The 22149-nt window shown below is 39.7% G+C and overlaps 1 protein-coding gene across 1 annotated transcript in view; it reads left to right on the plus strand.

Moving 5' to 3' along the window:
* Positions 1-22045, plus strand: part of st3gal8 (ST3 beta-galactoside alpha-2,3-sialyltransferase 8) — a 37337-nt gene extending 15292 nt beyond the window's left edge. The window contains exons 2-9 of the mRNA XM_074698657.1: positions 9622-9999; positions 10537-10660; positions 13579-13714; positions 14597-14790; positions 15074-15253; positions 15698-15743; positions 16159-16278; positions 17942-22045. Of these exons, the coding sequence (XP_074554758.1) occupies positions 9852-9999; positions 10537-10660; positions 13579-13714; positions 14597-14790; positions 15074-15253; positions 15698-15743; positions 16159-16278; positions 17942-18121 (1128 nt within the window). The 5' untranslated portion in view covers positions 9622-9851 and the 3' untranslated portion in view covers positions 18122-22045. The remainder of the gene's footprint in view (positions 1-9621; positions 10000-10536; positions 10661-13578; positions 13715-14596; positions 14791-15073; positions 15254-15697; positions 15744-16158; positions 16279-17941) is intronic.
* Positions 22046-22149: the final 104 nt, after the last annotated feature.

Here is a 22149-nt window from a genome sequence, read left to right on the forward strand (position 1 = left end):
GTGTGCTCTCATCCTGATGGCACATGATGTTAAAACCAGGAGAAAAAGTACAAGAATTCACATTTGGAACTGGAGCGTAAGCATGTTGTTGGATGGAGACATGGCCTTTAAAGACGTTTTTTGTTCTCAAAGCGATTTTGGGGGGTCTATCAGTTGATGTTTTTGTTCCATAACCCTCAGGATATTTTAGGAAATTTAAAATGACAACAACCCCCCATGTGCAAAGACAGAAAGCCTTTGAGCCTTTGCCATCAGGAAGTCATGACAGTGGGAACTCAACTGTGACTTCCAAAAAGTTAGCCGGACATTTATTAACTTTTCTTAACTTAAATTGAGGAACTTTATATCACTATGTCAACATTGCCAATCATATTTGCTCTCTGAATATCTGAATACCTTCTCTAATAAATTTACCCTCCTAACAAAGCTTGAAACTACAACACAAAAAAAACCTTTACCACCACCTTGAGATCTAAAAAAGCAGCTTTTTACAAACTTTACAACATACATTAACTAAAGTGATTAGAAATAGTTTTTCTTCAGTAAGGCACTATTATATGAGATACAACAATAAAAGTGTGAACAACTGGATAAAAACGACATACAGTTACAACCTCAAGTTACAGACAAGTTCCGTTTCTACAACACGTCCTAACCCAAAATCCAGCGTAAGTTGGATTTTAAGCCTAAATACCCCCTAAATCTCTAAATAACTATGAAAATACATGTATTATACTTCTTTTCATGGAAAATGATGCAAAAAGGTGAGGATACTGAGAAAATTACCGAACACAAACAGAAACAATCTACACTATGACGTGACTCGAGACAGCGTGGATGATGCTGATGACAGCGTAGCACTATGTAGCTGCGTAGCTGTGTATTCATACCAGTCAAAACTAGTACGCTGTATTTATTGGCGTCGTAAAGTCGAGAACCACATAAGTCGAGGATCTCCTGTATTTCTGCTCAGAATTTAACTTTTTGAGGCTTAAACTTTTTGTCAGTTGATGAACAGCCTGTTCAACATTAAACGCAGGTTCCACTAAATTACCTGCTCTCTATTTTTTATTTGTCTCTTAGCTCTACTTACACGTGTCTATGATCTGACAGTGCCAAATGCAATTTCTTGTTATTGTTTCAGTTATGTACTATAAATAAGGATTGGTAGGCTACAGCATTTATGAAAAAAGAAAAGTTTGATTAAAACTAAACCAAACCAAAGCTTCCAAAGGCCCATTTATGCTCAACATCACGTACGGATACGGATACGGACACGGATACGGACACGGAAGGAACCTTCTGTCCGTCTGTCTGCATTCATTTCATACGTATTTCTGCACGTTTCCATGAAGCTTACGGATACGGACCAAACAGAGCAGTACCACTGGAAACTGTGGGGGCAGCGTTGCTGTTACTACCTGATACGTAGCTTTAGTAAGACATGAAGAAGACATAACAATGGCAGAACTTTCGCGCCTCACCAACCACCACCTGCTACAGCGCATTCGCCGTTTTTGTCTTTTATGCAAGTGGAACATTAAACAACTGGTGCGCTGAAAAAATCACTAAACAAGTATTTTTTGTTGGATTTTGAAAATTCAAAATGTCTAAAATAGAAATGCATGTGTTTTTATTTTTATAAGCACAATCGCAAATTGCAATATTGTCTAAAATAATTGCACGGTTTTGCCAAATCTTGCAGCTTTCGTTCAGATATAATGAATAAAACACTGAGTCTTAGATAATGGCTCTGCTAATAAGTGCAGGGGTTTAACTTTGGACTGATTTAACTCCTGACTAATGAAGAAATAGTGGTATAACAATAATATCAAGAGACTTTATGAGCAGATGTTTTATTTTTGGGTCATAAAGAAGTTGCGTTATTGTTTTGGGCTGTAAAATTTGACCTTAACGATGTTACCAAAAAAAAAAAACCCATAATTTTCCTTCCTTCCTCCTTCCTGAAGTCTGAGCTTTAACAGCTCCTAAAACATTCCTAGTCTTTATGCTGATACTTTGAGTTTTCAAGGCATTTTCTGCCCTGTTCCCCTGATTAATATTTAACATCTAGTGATTCATGTGCCCAAGTCCGGGGTTGGACTTTCACCCCTGTGACGAAAACCATCTGACGAGTTTGCTTGGAGATAAAGTCCTTTGTACCATGAGAACTTTGCATAGTCAACACTACACAGTCAGCCACTGTGCTAACATGCTAATACACATGCTAATCCAGGAGCTTAGACTCTCCCCTCAGAGTGCTGCTCTTTCCTGCTTTGGGTGTATATAAGTTACTTGGACGCGGTGTGTGTGATGTGTCAGCATGATAATCAGTATCTGTCTGGGCTCGCCTTCTTTTGTCATGCTTCCCAAAAGTTGTGGTTATACAGTGCAGAGAAAGTTTGAGTGATTCAGAGTGGATCTTGCTGTTTGGGGCCCTTTTCTCAGACAGGAAATACAGAGCATTTTTGTCCTCATCTCTCTGGTTAGTGGAGTATTTTTGTCAGTAAATGTTGGTTCTGTCCGTCAGCTGGGCATGAAAGTGGTCCCATAAGAGACGAGTGAAAGTACATTAAGCAACTCAAACATTTCCACCCAGAGGAGCTCAGATTTCAGGTATGAGATCACATGTCTGTTTATTTTCTCTGCATCTATTGAAGACATCCCTGAAGGTCTGGAAAGCTATACATTTAGTTCTCCTGCACAAGGAGAGGAAAAATACTGATTTAATAACTGTTGGCCAGTTTCCAGACTGTTTGTTAATAATCAGCTCCAAAGAGTGAGAAAACTAAACAGCCTGGTTTCAAACAAGAATATGATTGGGAAATTGGGTTAATTCTGAAGTTTGTCTTTCAGCACACACTCTACAGAGGAGACGTTTTTATAACTCAGTTAAGAAGATATTAAAATCAGGAGTTTAGCATTATTAGAGGCTGGCACACTGCAAGATCAGCTGAACTTAAAGAGAGGGCATTCTGCTTCCCCATATTGTAAACATGGATTTAAAGCTACACAGCTGGATGTTCAAACCTCTACATATTCATATGTAATCATTGAGATCTGCCCCTGACAGGCCTCCAAGGGGCTGGCCAATCAGAGAAGGGGGGATGTGGAGTGGGAGCCTTAAAGAGACAGCAGCAAAACCAACAGAGGCTGAAATAAGAGTTTTCAGAGACACCAGTGAGAGAAAAGTTGTTGTTTTTTTTTCTACCTGTAAATCATGTAAAGATACTACAGGGCACCAAAGGTAAAGAGTAACAACTGATTAAAAACAAGGTTACATCTCCTCCTTAAGTTGGCACAATGGTAACTGACGATGATAGCCTTCAAAACTCAGCTTCAGAAACAGCTTGGTGATGTAATTTACCAATGTGTTGTACAGTCTTTGGTGATTTAATGTGTATTTACATTTTGTTGGAGCACTTTAGGCTACATAGAAGTATAATCTAGGCTTTAAGACTGCAGAAATATAGTTTTGTAAGTCAGCTCCTTTGATTTTCATGTCAGATGCTTAAGTAAAGAAAAGTTCGACTTCTCTGGAGTTCAAAATTTTAGCATAAATTGGGGTTTCCTCCAGCATTTATTACATAAATGGAGTTAACGTAAGTTCATGCCAGACACGGAAGTCATACGCCCAGCTGTAATCAGCTGACAGACTGATGTTCTAACCTACCCCTCTCAACCAATCATAGCGTGTGTCTAACAACAAGGCGGTGTGTTTAAATCACGTCTTTATTCTCAGTTATTCCTGCTACCTCATTGTTGCTCAGCTGCTGCTGTCTCAATAACCCCACCTCCACCCAAGCCTCCTCCTATTTAGCCTCATGTGTGTATCTTATTGATCTGTATGCATTCATTTGATCTGTATGTATACAGGGGGTTTGCTATGCACTCCCTGGAAAGCTCGAGCAAGCTGCTCGGCTAACCCAGGGAGTACTCTGAAAAGCAGAGCTTTAACGCCAATTCTAACTGTATCCATTTGGCAATAAATGGTTAATCTATGAGGAGAGTTTTCCTGACTGAACTGAGGCATTTTTCACTTTGTACGACAGGGTTTATACAACAGCTGGACAGCTGGATGTTAAGACTTAGGCTGTATTCAGACCAGAAAAGTCCTTTGGTCCACTTGTTTGGTCCGGACCAAAAGTGGACTTTTTTTTTTCGTTTGGTGCGGTTCGTATTCAGATTGTACTTTTTGCAAGTGGACTATATTCTGTAAACACATCCACGTGTGTGAGGATCAGTGCTCTCATTGGACAGCACTGACAAAGGGCTGCACACAGAATACAGACCAGATACAGATTGGAAATGGAGGTAAACGTGTTTGTGCTCTTATTAGAGCTGCTAAATCATTTTCAGTTTCAAGAGCAGCTCCTTCAAAGCAGCTTAACAACACCGCTTACAATTTAGGAACAGGAAGACGAATGATCGCAGCAAGGAGACGCTATGCTCTGCGTGTCCTGACCCACAACATGCTAGCAACAGCGTGGCTAAACAGAACACGGAGGATTAGGTATGAACTAAAGACGGTTAGGATACGGTGGCTTTATAGGCCCAAAAGGCACATGTATCCTGTAGTTAGTTCGGATGGACCTTGGTTTGTATTCAGACCTGCACCGGAGAACCACGAACCGCACCAGAGTTCGTTTGTGTCTATTCACACCTGCATGAAAAGTCCGCACCAGCGTGGGAAACGAACCCTGGTCCGTTTAAAGTGGACCAAACAGTCCAGGTCTGAATACGCCCTAAGTGTGTGCAGATTTTCAAACCTCTACATAGTCATATGATGTAGAAGTCCCTGAATCTATATGTAAACTGATCCAAATTGGCTTTTCTAGAAAATATCACAAGATCTTTACATGATCTTCATGTGATCTTAACCAGACTTTCTAAAATTATGAGGTCATCACATTAGGATCTCTAACTGGTTGAAGAAACTTTTGAGGGGCAGGACTCAAACATTGAGGTCAGCCAATCAGAGAAGGGGGTTTGTGGAGAAGGGAGCCTTAGAGGCCATTGACACGACAACGGTTTAAAGATGAACCACGAAAGTTTTGTTGCGTTTTAGCCGACCCAACGCAAACTTTTGAAAAAAGTCTCCAGAGTGGGATTTTTCTGAAATGCTGCCGACACTGTTGCCGTGTAAAGTTAGCCACAACACTCACGTCATGCTCCATCTGACGATGATAGCCTTCAAAACTCAGCTTCAGGTACAGATTGGTGATGTCACTTATTGATGTGTTGTACAGTCTTTGGTGGTTTAAGGCGAACATTTTGGAGGAGCACTTTAGGCTGCATAGAAGTACAAACCAGGCTTTAAGGCTGCAGAATTATACCTTCAGATTTAGTATTTTAAATCAGCTCCTTTGATTTTCCTGTCAGATGCTAAAGTAAAGAAATGTTCGACTTCTCTGGGGTTCAAAACTTGAGCATAAATGGGGGTTTCCTCCGTCATTCATTATATAATCGAGGCATTTTTCACTTTATACGACAGGGTTTTTACATCATAACGGAGCTTCAACGTCAGAGTAAAAGCGTCATTAATAATCTTAACACTGTGGAGCATTGTGTGTGTGTTTGTGTGTTGAGCCAGTCTCAACAAATGTGAAGCAATAATAATCAGTTACACAACAGAGAAGTGGGGAAACAAACATTCAAGTCAGCTGATCACACACACACACACACACACACACACACACACACACACACACTTAATTGGTGGGAAAGAGAGAGACAGCAGGAGAGGGAGAGAGCTGAAACAGGAGAAGCTGAACTGTATCCAGAGCTGATTGGTATTCAGAGACTGAGTCCGTCTGCTGGGAGACATTCCTGCATCAGGAGAGGGGAGGTGTGGAAGAGGAGGAAGAGGAGGAGGAGGAGGAAGAGGAGGAGGCTGACTCCATTCACCAGCAGAGTTAGGACCTCCCTCTCACTCTTCCCTTTGTTGTTAAAGTAGAAGGCAGTGTGTGTGTGTGTGTGTGTGTATGTTGTGGTTGATGTAAGACGTTGTCATCAGCGTATCTGTAACAGCACACGTTGGCTTGTTGAACTCAGTGTTTGTTGGTACTTCCTGTTTCTGGAGGAAGTGAAAGAGGAAACAAACCGTGTTGGTGTCATCTGTGGGTGCTGACAGTGAGCGCGCTGATTGTCGATGAGTCGTTAAAGAGCAGTTCAGACTCATTGACCTGGTTTATTCTTATTAATGACTCACTTGACTTATGTCAGCAGGTTGGGTGTGTGCTTGGCTTTTGACTCATTTTGTAGATTTCTACACCACTGAGGTTGGATTATTGACTTTCGATTGCGTGCTGACGCCCTTAAATAGATTACTTCCTGGTTTAAGACACAGTTTTAATTTGGGGGAACAAGAAATAACAAGAATAGGAACTGAACTGGTGTGAACCAGTTAACCTGCTTAATCAAGCAATAACTCCTTCACGAGCGGCCCTAATCTCTCTCATATAAAACAGTCACATCGATTTGATTATTTAAAAGTTTACAAATATTCACCAATTAAAGAATGACTTATCCAAAGTCACGAATAGCAAACAGCATTCACATGAAAACTAGAGTCGACCCAGGTCTCCAGTTATGACTATGAAAATAAAATTCTGCAATATTTAGCGTGTAAGTCGCACTTTTATGACCTATTTTTTCATCATAAAAGTGTGTTGTGTCTTTAACACCGATGTGACTACAACACCAGTATTAAATACCTGATCGAGGTATTGAGTTGATACTTTATCCAGGAGATGGTGCTCTAATCTTTTTTTTTATTTGCATTTTACAAGATTCAAAGATAAGCCTAGACAAAGCAGAGAAAATAAATACATGAATAAATAGTACAGATTAATAAAAGGAATGTAATAAAATAAAGATAAAGGAGATTGTTTCTCACTTGTAATTAAAAAAATAAATAAAAAATGCCACGTAAATTTCAAGTTAATCACAGGTAAATCGCATCTTCTTTTGGGCACAAGCTAAACGTAGCCAGAGTTAAGCCTGAGTGTGTTGCTACAATGAAACTGAGACCTACTGAGACATGATGGCAAACTGACAAATTTAGAATTTGACATGCTGTTGGTTTTGTCCAAAAAAGGCTTTTTTAATTTTAAGTTAATCTGAAGAAAAGTGTCGTTTCTCTGCCAGAGTAAAGCCTCTGTATAACTTAGTATTTACAGTAAAACTGAGACTCACTGCAAACGCATGAAACTGACAAAACTTGAATTTTTGTTTTCAAATATCCATGAGCTTATGATGTTTTGTTTTTTTTATTTCAACAAAATCACAGGAAAGTCGTGGTTTCTTTTGGGTTTAAACCACCAAAGCTAGGCAGAGTGAAGCCTCAGTGTAGCCACTCACCATATGTAACTGACAAATCTTGATTTTTTTTTTCAAATCTGCATGATCTCAAAATGATTTTTTTTTTTTTTTCCACAACATCACCTGGAAGTCGTGTTTTTTTTTGGCCAAAGCTAGCCAGAGTGAAGCCTCAGTGTAGCTTAGTATTTAAATCAAAACTGAGACTTGCCAGAAATAGATAAACAGCAAACTGACAAATCTTGATCTTTACCTCTGTACAAATCTGCATCAGGATGTTATTTTGTAAAAAAAAAAAAAAAAAGAAAACTTGTAACGGTTTAATCTTTTTTTAAATTTGCATTCTACAAGATTCAAAGATAAGCCTAGACAAAGCAGAGAAAATAAATAAATGAATAAATAGTACAGATTAATAAAAGGAAAAAAATAACATCACAATCTGATTGTTAAAGAAAATAAATAAAAGAACGTAAAAATGATGATGATAAAATCAGTTATAATAATATTAATAACAATATTCAACAAAACATTTCTTTTAATTTATTCGTTCTTTGGTGTGCTTCTTATATTTCTCGCTGTGTGAATTAATGATGATTAGCAAAATTAGTAAACCAAGTCCAAGGGGCTCAATTCATGTTTTTCAGTAGAAAGAATTTTAAAAATTTTGAAAATAGAAAGTGTTAATGCTAGGGATGTCCCGATATTTTCACTTCCGATACGATACGGATACTGCAGCATTGAGTAATGGCCGATACTGATATTAATCCGATACGATATCAGTATTAAACATGCATACTTTTATAACTTATTTTGTAGTATGTCTGTCATGTTAGAAAAGGCTTGATTAAGTGATACTATTCAAACAAAGAACAGTAGTCAGGAACAGAAGGTATGAGGAAAAACTGACCCATTTATTATTAACCAATGGGTAACAGAAACTGCTTATATCACAGATTTTAGATGCATCCCGATACGACACTGATACTTTTTGCTGATATCGGACCGATAACGGATATCAATATTGGGCTGGTACACCTCTAGTTAATGCATACAATTCATGAGCACAGGAGTGGGGGGAGGGAAGAGGAAAAAAAAATAAAGATCCGGGGGTAAATTGAACATTTCATAAAATAAGAGAAACGAACTAATTAGTCCTTATGTATTACTTTAAACCAGTGAGTTATTAAGTTTTACAAATTGTGTGTCTCTCCAATTTCTCCCATCTTTTTGTTTTTTTTTTTTTTTTAAAACAGAGAGCTGGTTTCTGATTTCCATTGTAATTTTTTCCATTTAGATTAAATGTACGAGGCTCTTCTATTTTGTATCAAGCAAATTGTTCTTTTTCAGCCAGTCCCTTGTAAAATTAAGGACAATTGAGAAACAATTTCTTTCATCTCTTCTGATATCTTACCTTAAAGAAGGACATGTGGGTCAATTCAAAGAGATACACAATATAGTTAAGATTTCTCAAAGAGTGTTTTCCCAAAATTCCTGTATTACTGTACATTACCAAAATATATGACCTGGATGTGCTCTCCACATTCCCTCCCACATCTTGACATAAAATTGCTTTTGTACTTACTTTGATTTTAGGGTGTCTTAGAATATTGAATTAGAATTTTCCACATGTGCTCTCTCGCACAAATTGAGGGAATGTGTTTGCACATTTTTCCCCAATAGATGGAGCTCTAATCTAGCTGAAACTTTGTCATTTAAGCTTTTTTTAGCTGAAACTTTGTCATGGTGATGCACTGCCATGGCGGTCAGCGTTTCTGCTTATCTAACAGTTTCGCTTCTGTGCCTGGCTAGTGCTGTCCAAGATCGATTGTTATGTCGTAAAACAAATACCAGTAAAACTAGAAAGAGCTACACAGCAGCACAGAAACTGCACATTGCAGATCTTGCTGTGGAAATCCTGACAGGGAGACATTTAAATGTAAATATTTCTTGATGCAAATTTTTTAATGATGGGTAAATATATAGAAACCTTTTTTCCTCTGAGATAGCTCCAAAACCCCACTGCGTCTTGCAAACCGGCATAACCCATATTCCGTATTTTAAGATAAAAAAAGGTAAAGTAACTTGTAACCTGTAAACATGTTTAACTCTGCCTTAAAGGGACACACTTTTAGCCTCAAGTGGCCATTAATGGTACTGCAGCTTTTGAGACTTTTTAGTCTTTATTAGCCTGCTACTCTGTAAATAAAAGACCAGGGTGAAGAATTTGATTAAAACGAATCAAGTTGTAACTTTTTTTTTGTTTTTATTTGATCTCACTGATGTCACTTTTCCATCTGACAGGTGTGAACTTCTCCACCAATCATAAAGCAGCGTGATCTACCAGCCAGGGGGAAAGAAGAAACCTCAGGCTTCATGGACGAGGAGCTGAGAGGAGACATGACCGAACAGACGGAAACCTCCAGAAGATGACACCGTCCAAATATGCTGACATAGCAGCTTGATTGGTTGATTGACAGCTCACATCCTTACATCCTTCATCCTGACTCCGCCCACTCATCCTCTGCCCAGCCATGTTGTTAAAGAGGAAGCTGTGTGTTGCTTTGGTGATTGCCACCATCCTCTTCCTCATGTTTGCCAGTCAGAACTTCACGTCGTTGTCGCCGGCCCTGTCCATCGGTTGGGGCGCACCTGTTGACGAGGTGACGGGTGAGGAGACAGGTGAGGAGGAACGATTCAAGTACAGTCAGTTTTATTTGAGCTGGTAGAAGATCTCTCAAAATGAAAGGTTTGAATTAACTGAACGTTTTCAAACAAGGAAATGTTGGTGCCACATGAGGTTAACACTTGGTGAAGCAGTGTGTGAAACAGGGGGGTTGAAGGCTGGTGAGTGGAAAAAGGAAATGTCACAGTCTGACAGAGACGAGGCAGAAAAACTCCATTATGCGTGCTGCTGATTCATGCGGTCGCCCTCACTTTGTTTCACTTTACTGTCAGTGGAAACATTTAGTTAATTTAATTTCTTCAGATAGCTGTAACCTTGGACGGAGCTCAAACTGTGAGTGAAACAAAGTGTTGTAGCCATACAAACATTTTCAGACCATAATGTCTGAATCGATATTTGGTGCAAACGTCTCCCTGCGTCTCTCCACGGGGCTGGCTCTGCCTCATTTGTGGTTTGATCGTATCATTAGCGTGAGGTTGGCACAGCTCCCATGATGCAGTGCTCTCTGACTCTTCTCCTGTTTGTGTTTGCAGTTGTTCCACAGACTGAATTTCCTTCAGATGTAGCACCTGACAGTCTAAACTCAGACCCTCCTTCCAACGACCCCAAACCAGAGGAGGAAGAGACGTCTGAAGACAACTCCAAGAAAACAAAGAGGTAACAAAAAGGAGATAACACACCTGCAGTGTCCTTATTCTGCATCTTCCTGGTATGAACTAATCAGTAGGCTTTAATGCAGGTTGCTCTTGACGTTTTATATGAACGGGTCTTTAGCATCCAGATATCTGATGTAGGGCAAACTGTCTGCTCGAGCAACAAAAACTCCAGTTTTTATGTTCCCATCGTCTTCCTCCTTCTGACACAACAAACTGACAAATCTTGACTTTTTACTTTTTTTTTTTTCAAAAAACGTCTGTTAATTTCAAGTTAATCACAGGAAAATTGCATCTTCTTTTGGGCACATGCTAAACGCAGCCAGAGTTAAGCCTGAGTGTGTTGCTACAATGAAACTTAGACCTACTGAGACATGATGGCAAACTGACAAATTTTAAGTTTTTACATGATGTTGTTCTGTCTAAAAACATCCTTTTAGTTTCAGTTAATCTGAAGAAATGTGTCGTTTCTCTGCCAGAGTAAAGCCTCAGTATAACTTATTATTTACAGTAAAACTGAGACTCACTGCAAACGCACGAAACTGACAAAACTTGTAATTTTTTTTCAAATATCCATGATGTAATGATGGTTTTTTTTTTTTTAATTTCAACAAAATCACATGAAAGTTGTGCTTTCATTTGGGTTTATACTGCCGAAGCTAGCCAGTGAAGCCTCAGTGTAGCTTAGTATTGACAGTGAAACTGAGACTCACTACAACCATATGAAACTGACAAATCTTGAATTTTTTTTCAAATCTGCATGATCTCACAATGATTTTTTTTTATTTCAACAAAATCACCTGAAAGTCGTGGTTTCTTTTGGCCAAAGCTAGCCAGAGTGAAGCCTCAGTGTAGCTCAATATTTAAATCAAAACTGAGACTTGCCAAAAATAGATAAACAGCAAACTGACAAATCTTGATCTTTTTCTTTATACAAATCTGCATCAGGATGTTATTTTGTTAAAAAAAAACGACAACTTGTAAAGTCAAGTTAATCACTTAAAAGCCGTGCTTTCTTTATAGCATATGCTGCTAAAGTTAGCCAGAGTGAAGCCTCCCTTTAAATTAACATTTACGAGAAAATTAAGAGTTACCAGAAGCAAATGAAGGACAAACTGATAAATCACGACTTTACTATTTGATGTATCTGATCTGATGTTGTTTCATCAAAAAAAAAATCTCCTGCTTGACTTTTACCTTTTATTTGAACCCTTTTTGGTGCATGCTGCTGAAGTTAGCCAGACTAAGGTCTTAAGGCTCATATAAGCTCAATGTTACATACAGATACAGTTGGAGCCTTTTGTTCGTGCTCAGTGTTCATTGCATAATTCTGCACGTTTCCATAAAGCCTACAGTTTCAGGCCAAATGGAGCACTACCGCAGAAAACCGGGGGGGTGGGGGGGGGCAGTGTTTCTGTTACTATTCCCTGATATTGTTTTTGTCTTTTATGCAAGCCGTACATTAGCAAAACCTCCTTCACAGTGGCCATGTTTGTTTATGAGGTTGTTGTTGTGATAAGCGTTTGACTCTTGGAAGCCCCCCCTGGTGGCTGTATTGGTTAACAACAACGCCAACACAAAGGACGCATGGAAGTATGAGAGCAGTAGGGATGGGTACCAAGTTAGGTACTTTTATAGGTACTGACCAAGCGGCAACCTCCGGTCTACGAATATGTGACAATGCTGAAGTGCTAAAATCTGCTGTTTCTCCAGTGTTCGCTTGAGGCTGGCTCTGGAAGTACTGTAATTCAGAAACACACCAAGCCAAAAAAAAAACATTTTCAAAGCAGAAGTTAATCTATTTACAGCTTGGTTCAAAAAACATCTCCTGTCTGAGTCACTAATTTTGCTACCGGCACCCACTGTAGGGGGAGTGATTTTTTCTAACTCGGCCGTTCAGAGGATATTAAGATAGCGAGCTCCCCCAATAAGAGGCACAGCTCAGGGTCACATGACCGACAGGCGCCCTATGGCTGTAGGCGAAGCCCTTGCCACTAACAATACGGCCGCTATACCTGATGAGCTTCATTGTCAGAAACAGACGGGTGACGTCAGCAAGAATACATCCATGTATTTTACAGTCTATGGTACTGACCAAAGTCTATCAAAAGTACCGGGTACCGATTCACATAAAATCAAAAGGTACCATGTTTAGGTACCTAAATGCATCCATGAGACTGTGAGGAAGTGGGAGAGAAGGAAATTTTACATGCTGGACATGAACACAGCATTGCAAGGTTATATATTAAAGAATGAATATGTTAAAATGAAAAAAAAACAAACTTTTTTTATCAAACAAATTGATATTTTTAACCACATAAACACAAAAAAGTACCCAAAATTGGTACCAATTGCCAGGTACCAGGCATTGGTACCGTAACGTTTCAAGTTTTAAACATACCCATCCCTAGAGAGCAGTGATGATAACATCTTTTGAAAAGGACGGTTACATTTTCGTATATAAAGTGAGGATAAATGGGCCTTTAGTGTAACTTACTGTTAGCAGTGAAACTGAGACTTGAATGACAAAATGAGAAATCTTAATTTTTTTTTAATCAGCATCACATTATTTTGCCAAAATATGCCCTTTATCCCAAGTAACTCACAAGGAAGTTGTCTTTCTTTTTTTGGTGCACGCTGCTGAAGTTAGCCAGTGTGAAGCCTTGGTGTAACTTACTGTTTACAGGAAAGCTGAGACTTACCAGAAACAGGTGAATGATGACTGAAAAAAATAATGAACTAAAAAAAAGTTGTTGTTTTTTCATTGACATACTGGAGGAGTGAATTGCACAAAATTTTCAGACTCTGAAAAATACACAAACTCTGTTTTTATTGGTTTTCCAAAAAAAAAAACCAATCCATTAGTCCCAGATTCAGATACGTATCAAATTTAACTGGTTCCTCTGTTTTTTCATTTTTCAGCAAGTGTGGATGCACGTCGTGTATCTCAGACCTGGATGGGTCCGAATGGTTCAGCAAACACTACGACCCCGATCAGAAGCCTGTCCTCAACAGCACCAACAACAACTTTGACGCCGACGCACTCAAATGGTGGCTGGTAAGGTCAAAAAGCAGAAACAGGAGATTTTCTTGTCAAGTTCAGAGGACGAATGAAAATAATTTTCTGTTAAGGTTTTCAAATAATGACAAATGCATCAATATTATTACTCTCAGTTCAGAAAGTCATCAGAAATGTTAGAAAATATATGTCACTTCATGAAATTTTATGCATTTAATATCTGAACTGTGCTGCAGTATCAGAGTCTGAGCTCCTGTAGGAAAATGAGTTGAGGCTGCAGCCTGGAGGTGACCTGACAACTCTGAATTTATGTGTCAACACCGAGTGTGGTTAAACCGGCTGAAGCCGAAAACACAGATTTGTTATTACACGACCGAAAAGCTCAATCAAAGCAGCACACGTGAGTCGTACAGGTGTTTTATTAAAGAGTCAGTACTATTAATGAAAATATGTAGACAGAGAAAAATGTACAGTGAAGAGAAAAGTGTGTTTCATATAAACTGTCAGCAGTCTGGATGAAACGACAAACGTTTGAGTTTCTTTCCTGCATTTATAGATTAAGTGCTGCTGCAGAAACCATTAGCAGATTAAAAGGAGCTGTGTGTGTGTGTGTGTGTGTGTGTGTGTGTGTGTGTGTGTGTGTGTGTGTGTGTGCGTGTGGATAGAAGGATGTGTGTATGTGTGTGTGTAGGGGGGGTAGAAATACTGCTAACATCATCAGTCTGATCCACAGTGTGCAGTGTGGTAGAAAAAAAACTGGTATAAAACTGAAACGATTTAAGAAAGAAAGATTTCGATGAAAAGTTTTCTGCCTCACTCTGGCATCGTTTTCTACCAGGAGGTAAAACAGCATCAGGAGGAAAAGAAGAAGGAAAATAATAAAAAACTATCCATAAAACAAATGTTTCCTCTTCTTCACAGGCTCTCCAGAGGTCAGGAAACGACCAGACTCTGGAAGGAGTGATGTCAAAGATGTTCGATGTCATAACCCCACCCAAACAAGACTTCAAGCCCCACCCCTCTCGTTGCCGTAGATGTGCTGTGGTTGGCAACTCAGGCAACCTGCGGGAGTCAGGAAACGGCAACCTAATCAACTCTCATGACTTCATATTCAGGTACACACATCTGTAAACACACACAGCTTGGCTTTGAAACCGGCTGCTAAATTGACTTAAAAAATAAGTAGTACGTGTAAGAGTTGATCACAAAGCAACGTGCTTTGAGCCGCCATGATAAATCCCAAAGAGAGAAAGACAGAGAGGTCTGTCCACTGATCTTAGAGTCAGAAAACCAAGACTTAGCTACAGTGCTCAGCTTGCGTTTCCGTCGAATTAAATCTCAGGCTAAATCTCTGGCAATCCTCTCCAATCCATCCTCTCTGTTTTCCTCTTCCTACAGGATGAACAAAGCGGTGACCCGGGGCTTTGAGAAAGACGTTGGGAATCGAACCACTTATCACTTGCTGTACCCAGAGAGTGCAGTGGATGTGGATCCTGGCGTCAGCCTCATCCTGCTGCCGTTCAAACTGAGAGACCTGGAGTGGCTGACCAGCGCCCTGTCCACTGGGGAGGTTAAAATGTGAGGAAAGCAGGAGATAATGATAATATTACTTTATTTTCACATGCAGTCTAAATTAATGAGCTGATTTTCTTTCTGTGTTTAGTCGAATAATACCCATTCTTAAATTCTCCCTGATGTGGTAAACCTTTTACCCTTTGATAATGAGATAAATAGACTCCATTTAAAAGACATGCAAGTCCACATTCCCTCCAAAGAGACCCACCTGAAACATCTGACAGGTTCATTTTTTACCCTCATGCTACGACTGTCCTCAAATGAAGAGGAAATTCAGCTGTTTAAACACATCACAGTATGTGTGAAAGGGACGAAGAACAAAGGTGGATTCAACATGAGCCAGGACGACATGCAGACAAAAACAGAGAGTGTTTATTTTGAGTGTTTTACCCCGTGGTTTTCTGTGTGTGTGTGTGTGTGTGTGTGTGTGTGTGTGTGTGTTCTCAGGACCTACATGAGAGTCAAAGAGCGAGTGCAGGCTGACAAAGACAAGGTAAGACAAGCGCATCATCACACCTCTGTTGGTTTCACTCATTGTCTTTTTTTTGTTGAAGGGGTTTCTTTTCTGTTTGTTTTATGCATCTGATGATCAAATTTACGTAGATTCAACATGAAACAGCCCTACAGGATTCATTTTGAATACATTTCTTTCTTTATTATCCCAGTTTTGGTGTTAAAATCCTTTTTTCCTGTTACGGTTTTAACAGGAAACCTCAAAGATTTGAACAAGTCAAATGTAAAAGCTCAGTAATCCTCGAGTGCAAATCTCTGACAAAGAACTTTCACATGTGTGGATATTTATCGCCTGCATTGTTTTGTTCTCTCTGCTAGTTCAGATGTTTTCAGATCATTTGTTTGTTCTCAGAAGCTTCTTATGCCACAACATGACTTTGTGATCGTGTGTGTAGGTTCTTGTGGTTAACCCGGCCTTCTTTAAATACGTCAACGATCGTTGGACCGAGCATCACGGACGTTACCCATCCACCGGTATGCTGGCTATCATCTTTGCCCTGCACACCTGTGACCAGGTAAGAAGGGGGCGGGGTCTGTGGCTACTTACATTTTGAGAAGTACTCTGTAAATAACATTATATATAGTATAACTTTCATGTTAGGGTTTTTTTTTTCATCATTTTCGAATCATTTGGTTTTGAGTATCTGCTGATACCGAGTCCCAGTCCGAAAGTTCTACTCTGACACGTCGCCCTCCCACATTTAAGCTTCCGCCATGTTCTACAGCATTCAACCAATGATGTCACTAGTGTGATGTCATGCCCTGGGTTATTTCTTTTTTTTTTTTTTTTTTTAACAATCTGTTTTATTGGTTTTCTTCACAGTAAACATATGAAGTCACAGATTGAAATTTAAACATAAACAACAACAACAGAAGGAAAATAAAAAAAAAAAGGAAAAGAACCCTGAAACTCCCCCCTCCCCCAGGCTGGCACCCGTTACCTAAGCGTATAGTCTATAAATAGTGTGTGGTGAGTTTTAAAGCAAAAGTAAAACATGTTAAACAAAGACAGTAATAAAAGAACACATACAAAAAAAACAGTTTCAACCATACTCATAGTAGCAAAAACAATTACATAAGAAATTTAAAAAAAAAATAAATAATAATAATAATAATATGCCCTGGGTTGTTTCTATGTGGAATTAAGATGGTCTGACTCTGTAGCACCAAATAATAATGATAATATTATTTATCTCCGATCGGGATCAGGATGTAATTTCTGATTCTGATCGAGTCTGTAACCACTTGTTCGGCCCCGATTTCCGGTCATGTGATCGGGTTGGGACATATGTAATTCTGTAGCATGAGAAATTGCTTTGGGAGGGGCTTGAAATCTTTATTTCATGACTATTTCTTCCACTCAAAAATGTCTGATTGAGTCCAGAAATTCACGAAAGAATGACAAGACAGACAAATTTTGACATGGGCAGCACCTCTTAAACTCATCGGCTGCCAGCCATTTCCACAGTATCTCAAACGATCTGTCAAAACCCAACTAATCTTGTTTTCTATGACTATGTAAAACACCAAAACTACCTAAGAAGAGTGGACCTTGTTCTTTTATGTCTCTCTCTTCCTGTTTTTGATCCAAAAACCAGACAAAACGTAAAAACGTAGATCATGTTCATCTCGGGTACTCCATCCCTTGATCCTCTCCATGATCGCCGTCGTCTTTTCTCACGATGGCGCCGCTCTTTCTCTCTACTTCGACACATCCTCAGTTGGAGCGTGAGCTGCCTGAACTTTTCTGACTTGCAGCTTCTCACTATGTCTCTTTCATCTCACATCTTCTCCTCATATCCATGCTGAGCTCTCATCCAAAGAGCACTCCGCTCTCACCCACAGTAGTTAATGAGCAGGATTTTGATTGACAAGCTCCACCAGACCCCACCTCTATAGAGGTCTTACAAATCTTTTTTTCTTCCTGTATTCATTTGATTAGTCATAGACTACATTTTTGTAATGTCCTAGAATTCATTTTTGTTATTTGTGGACCTTAAGCAGATATGAGATTAAATGTGATTAATTAGATTAATTAATTACAAATCCTGTAATTAATCTCCTCAGAATCAGAATCCAGAGAGAAAACAGAACCGACCTTAATGATTAGAAAACTTAAACCTGTTGATGAACAGTTTTGTTACTGTGTCTGACGTCACGGTTGTGTCCTGTCTTCAGGTCTCTGTGTTCGGGTACGGCGCCAACCAGGAGGGCAACTGGCACCACTACTGGGAGGATAACCGCTTCGCAGGAGCCTTCAGGAAGACGGGCGTCCACAGCGCCGACTTCGAAACGCAGGTCATCCACCAGCTCGCCAAGGAGGGGAAGATCAGACTGCACGTGCCACAGAACCACTGACACACACACACACACACACACACAGCTGCTGATCTTCACATGTGACTGAGCAGTAGATCATCACCACTGAACTCTTGAGACCAATACCAGGGACACACCCGGCTCTTCTCTCGCACTTAAACCACGATGCAGTCGACTCTCTGTCAGGACTTCTACGCACCAATCATGAACCCTGTGAGACTGAAGCTTGAGGGAAGAGTTATTTTATATTTCTGAATCACCTGTGGACATGCCTCTTGAATGGGAGGAGCCAGGTATGCTCCTCCTCTTTTTGGGGGTGGAGCCTGTTTTATTTTGGGTTCTTTCTGACTCTGACGGATTTTCCTGCCTTTTGCGACTGCGAGGACTGACCACACGAGTTTTGCTCTGAGCGGGAGACAACCACAGACGTTTTGTATCTTTTTTTAAAGTTTTGTAGACATTTTACGGGGCTAACCTCTTTTTTTCTAATTGATGCACTTTTGCCCTGAAGAAATGGCACAAGGGGGCGACGTTGCTGCCTCTCTGTCCAGTTCATTGTTTTATATCATTCATAATCCATCCTTTTGTTTGTGTTGAACTGAAGCCGTCCTGATTTGGAGGTAGTTTTTTTATCCTGATAGACATCCTACAGGGTGATGAAGTTTTTGGGACTTCCTGTTCCGACCATATTTGGAGCTGGAGGCAGAACGTGGGAGGAGCTTGTGCTTGAGCAGCAATCTGCAGGTTTTCACCTGATTTGGCTGAGTGTCCAACATGGAAACTTTTTGTTGGTGTTTTATTGGTTGAAGTGCAATTTTTTTAAGCTTATTTGGCAAATTGATAAATTTTTTGACTTTCGATGCTGTGAAGCTGCAGACTGTTGAACCTCATGGAAAGATGTGATGCTAACAGAAATTATGAAGGTGAGGAGACCATGCACGGCCTTAAAGTTAGGATCAAACATTCAAACAATCAGTTTCTTCACCACTCTGAGTGCAATTTACTGAAATATAAATCATCAAAAGTGCAACCAAAAACAAACCGCCACGTGAATGAAGAGCGACCAACCAGTCCAGCTTCTGGATGTCCTGTCGAAGGGAGAGGACAGCGTGCAGAAAGCTGTCTCACCTGTGCTGTGAATGTACAAATTTCTGAATGTTTGTGACGTCTGATACACAACGAGGACTTTCTCACACTGGGTTCGTTTGAGTCTGAATCTGAGGCAGAATTTGCTGGGAGGGCGGCTCCTTTGCAAATCCTTCTGTCTGCTTAACGGTGATAAATCAACGGGCTGACAGTTTTGCAAACCACAGGCTTTAACGCGATAGGAGCGATGCGTCTTTGGAAGCAAAACTCAAGGGGCTCTAGCTGGTGTTTCTGTGCATTGCGTTGTAGAAATTTCTGAAACATGAATGACGTTGTGAAAGATTCAAGGCCCCATAATTCATCTCAATCTAAATGTCATCATTGGTCAATGCTAAGGATGAGCTCCAGGGTTGCAAACAGCTGACTGTGTGCTTCTTTCACAAAGCTCTGTCAGTCAAGGCCACTTCGATACCAAAATCTACCTAAGTGCATCCTTGATCTGAATCTGAAGACATTTAAAGATGCAGATGTTCAGAGTGTTTTTGATGAAGATAATCTGTGGCCTGTTGCACCAGCTCTGAAGAAGTTGTCTTATTTGAACGATGAAGTTAGCTAGCTAGTTATTGTTCGGTAGCTAAGCTGAGTGTTTGTGCAAAAATGGCCTTCTCTTGAATCGTCCAGTCAGTGATGAGCTGTTTTCTTTAATGGGCTTTTGTTGCAGTTTTGCCTCTTGTGCCTTATTGCTCTTTAACCTGGTAACTGAGCTACAGTCAGTGCAAATGAACAACAGTGACATCTAGTGGTGATATTGGGAACTACAAGAGACGTCAATATAATAATAGTCATGTTTTTTTTTTATTCCTAACTCTTTTAGATTTGAGAGTCCAGATTTAAGATTTTTATTTTTCACATGCTCATACATGTGTCATGACATGTTAAAAGAAAAAACAATCTAATGGATTTCACTGGAAATCCTGTATCTGACCTGAAACTGTTGAACAAACAGATTTATACAAAAATTTTGCTCCAAAGTCACTTTTTCACTATCAAATTTGCAAAATAACTTCAAAGTTTTGCTCTCTTGTGTTGATCCTAACTTCTACATCCCTTGTCTTCAAGTTAAAGACCCAAGTTTCAGTGGGATTACAGGTCCGTTTTCTCTATTAAATTATAATACTTCAAAACTTTTCAGATTCAGACCGACCTGCCAGTGTGAAATGACTCAGTCTGCTTCAAACAAACTCCCTAGAGCAACAGATAACAGTTGCATGTAAGAGGATAACGTACACTGAAAGAAAATATTTTTAGGAGATTGGGACAGTTGAAAAAATAAAGTCTGATTTTTTTGTTTTAAGATTTTAATTTTGAGACAAAAAAACTGAGTTTGAAGCCAAAAAAGTGAGAAAAAGTCAAAATTTTGACATTTTTTCTCAGAAGTTTTTTGACTAAAATTTTGAAATTGAAGTTGAAATTTAAACTTTTTTTCATCCCACATGATTCCTTAATGTCTTGTTAATTGAACCACACTGTTTGCCTTATTTACATCATCAAACACTAAACCAGCTTTTTAGTCATCTTAAACAAAGCTAAAAAGACCAAAACCATTTTTTCTACTTGGCTGAAAACTCATCTAGTCCAGCTGTATGAAACGGCCTTTTTAGTGTGAGCTCTATGGGGATTGACTCACTTTTGGAACCAGCCTCTTGTGGTCACTCAAGGAATTGCAGCTTTTCCAGTGGCTTTGTTTTTCATCACCGGAGTTCAACACTTCACGATTAAGACTTTAAAGCTTTTAAAAACTACTCTTTCATGGTGATTTGAGCCGCTAAACCTTCTCAAATCCCCGTACACCCGAGTGTGTCCAACAAGCGTTTGTCTCTGTAGTCCTGAAGGATGACAAACTGAGCCCACTCTCAGACCGTGTTTCCTCAAAGAGATGAAAAAGGTCAGCTGTCTGAAAGAGAGCTTTCAGACGCTGTTAGATGATCCCTCAGCGCGCCGTTTGAAGCAGACTGAGGCCTCTATAAATAATCAGAAATGCTGAATCATCATGTGGAGGCTGCTGCTCTGCCTGTAGTTTAGAGTCGAACCCTGTTTAAGTCTCTCCGTCTCTTAAAAACCCGACACTATAAACTGGGTTTAATCTGAAACATCTGCTGCTTGTTTTTGTAGTTTTCTCTCTGTGCTGGGTTTTAACCCTTCGTTGGCTCTTTGTGGAAAACTTCCTGCTGGTAAACTGGGGAATGATCTGCTTTATGGGGAACGCTGAGCCGCTTAATGACAGAGCAGCAGCTCTCCTGAGCTGGACTTGACATCTGGATGCAACATTGTGGAATTTACAGACTTAGTTACAGATCCTTCACACTGCAAAGATGAAGTTTGTTGTGAGTAAAAATCCAAAGTTGTGCTTTCTAGACTTTCTGTACGACATCTTTTTTTCATTAAAAGCTGCAGATGGTGGTGGATTAAATCAAATGAACCAATCAGCTGCTTGTTTTTGACGTAGGGAGAGGTGTACTGTAGATTTAGAGCAGACCAAACAAGCTGTACGTTTGATGTATGTTCAGTTATCATAGCTTTAATTCAGCTCCTCATGTTTAAACTGTGACTGTTTGATAGAAATGTCACTTTCATTTAACACAATCCTGCTGATCATCACGTCTTTCATTCATTCATGGTTTCAAACAGTGATATTCACTGAGATACCGTTAAACATGGACCCACGCTGTCACTTTGAATGGAATAAAAAATAAAAAATAAATCAGAGCAAGTCTCTTTTTTTTCTCTCCCTGATGTTTTGGAAAAAGTCATATTTCAGCCTCTGTCTGAATCACTTCATTTCAGCTGCTGTCTCTTTAAGGCTCCCTGCTCCACAAACCCCCTTCCTTCTGATTGGTCAGCCCTCTGGAGGCCTGTCATGGGCAGAACTCTGTGCAGTGTTTGAGGAAAGAGACTTCCTGTTAAAAAAACAAAAAACAAAT

This window comes from Halichoeres trimaculatus, unplaced genomic scaffold (genome assembly GCF_033239565.1).
Source record: "Halichoeres trimaculatus isolate MK-OKI-2021-1 unplaced genomic scaffold, fHalTri1.1 fHalTri1_scaffold_1, whole genome shotgun sequence".
In the NCBI taxonomy this organism is placed as follows: Eukaryota; Metazoa; Chordata; class Actinopteri; order Labriformes; family Labridae; genus Halichoeres; species Halichoeres trimaculatus.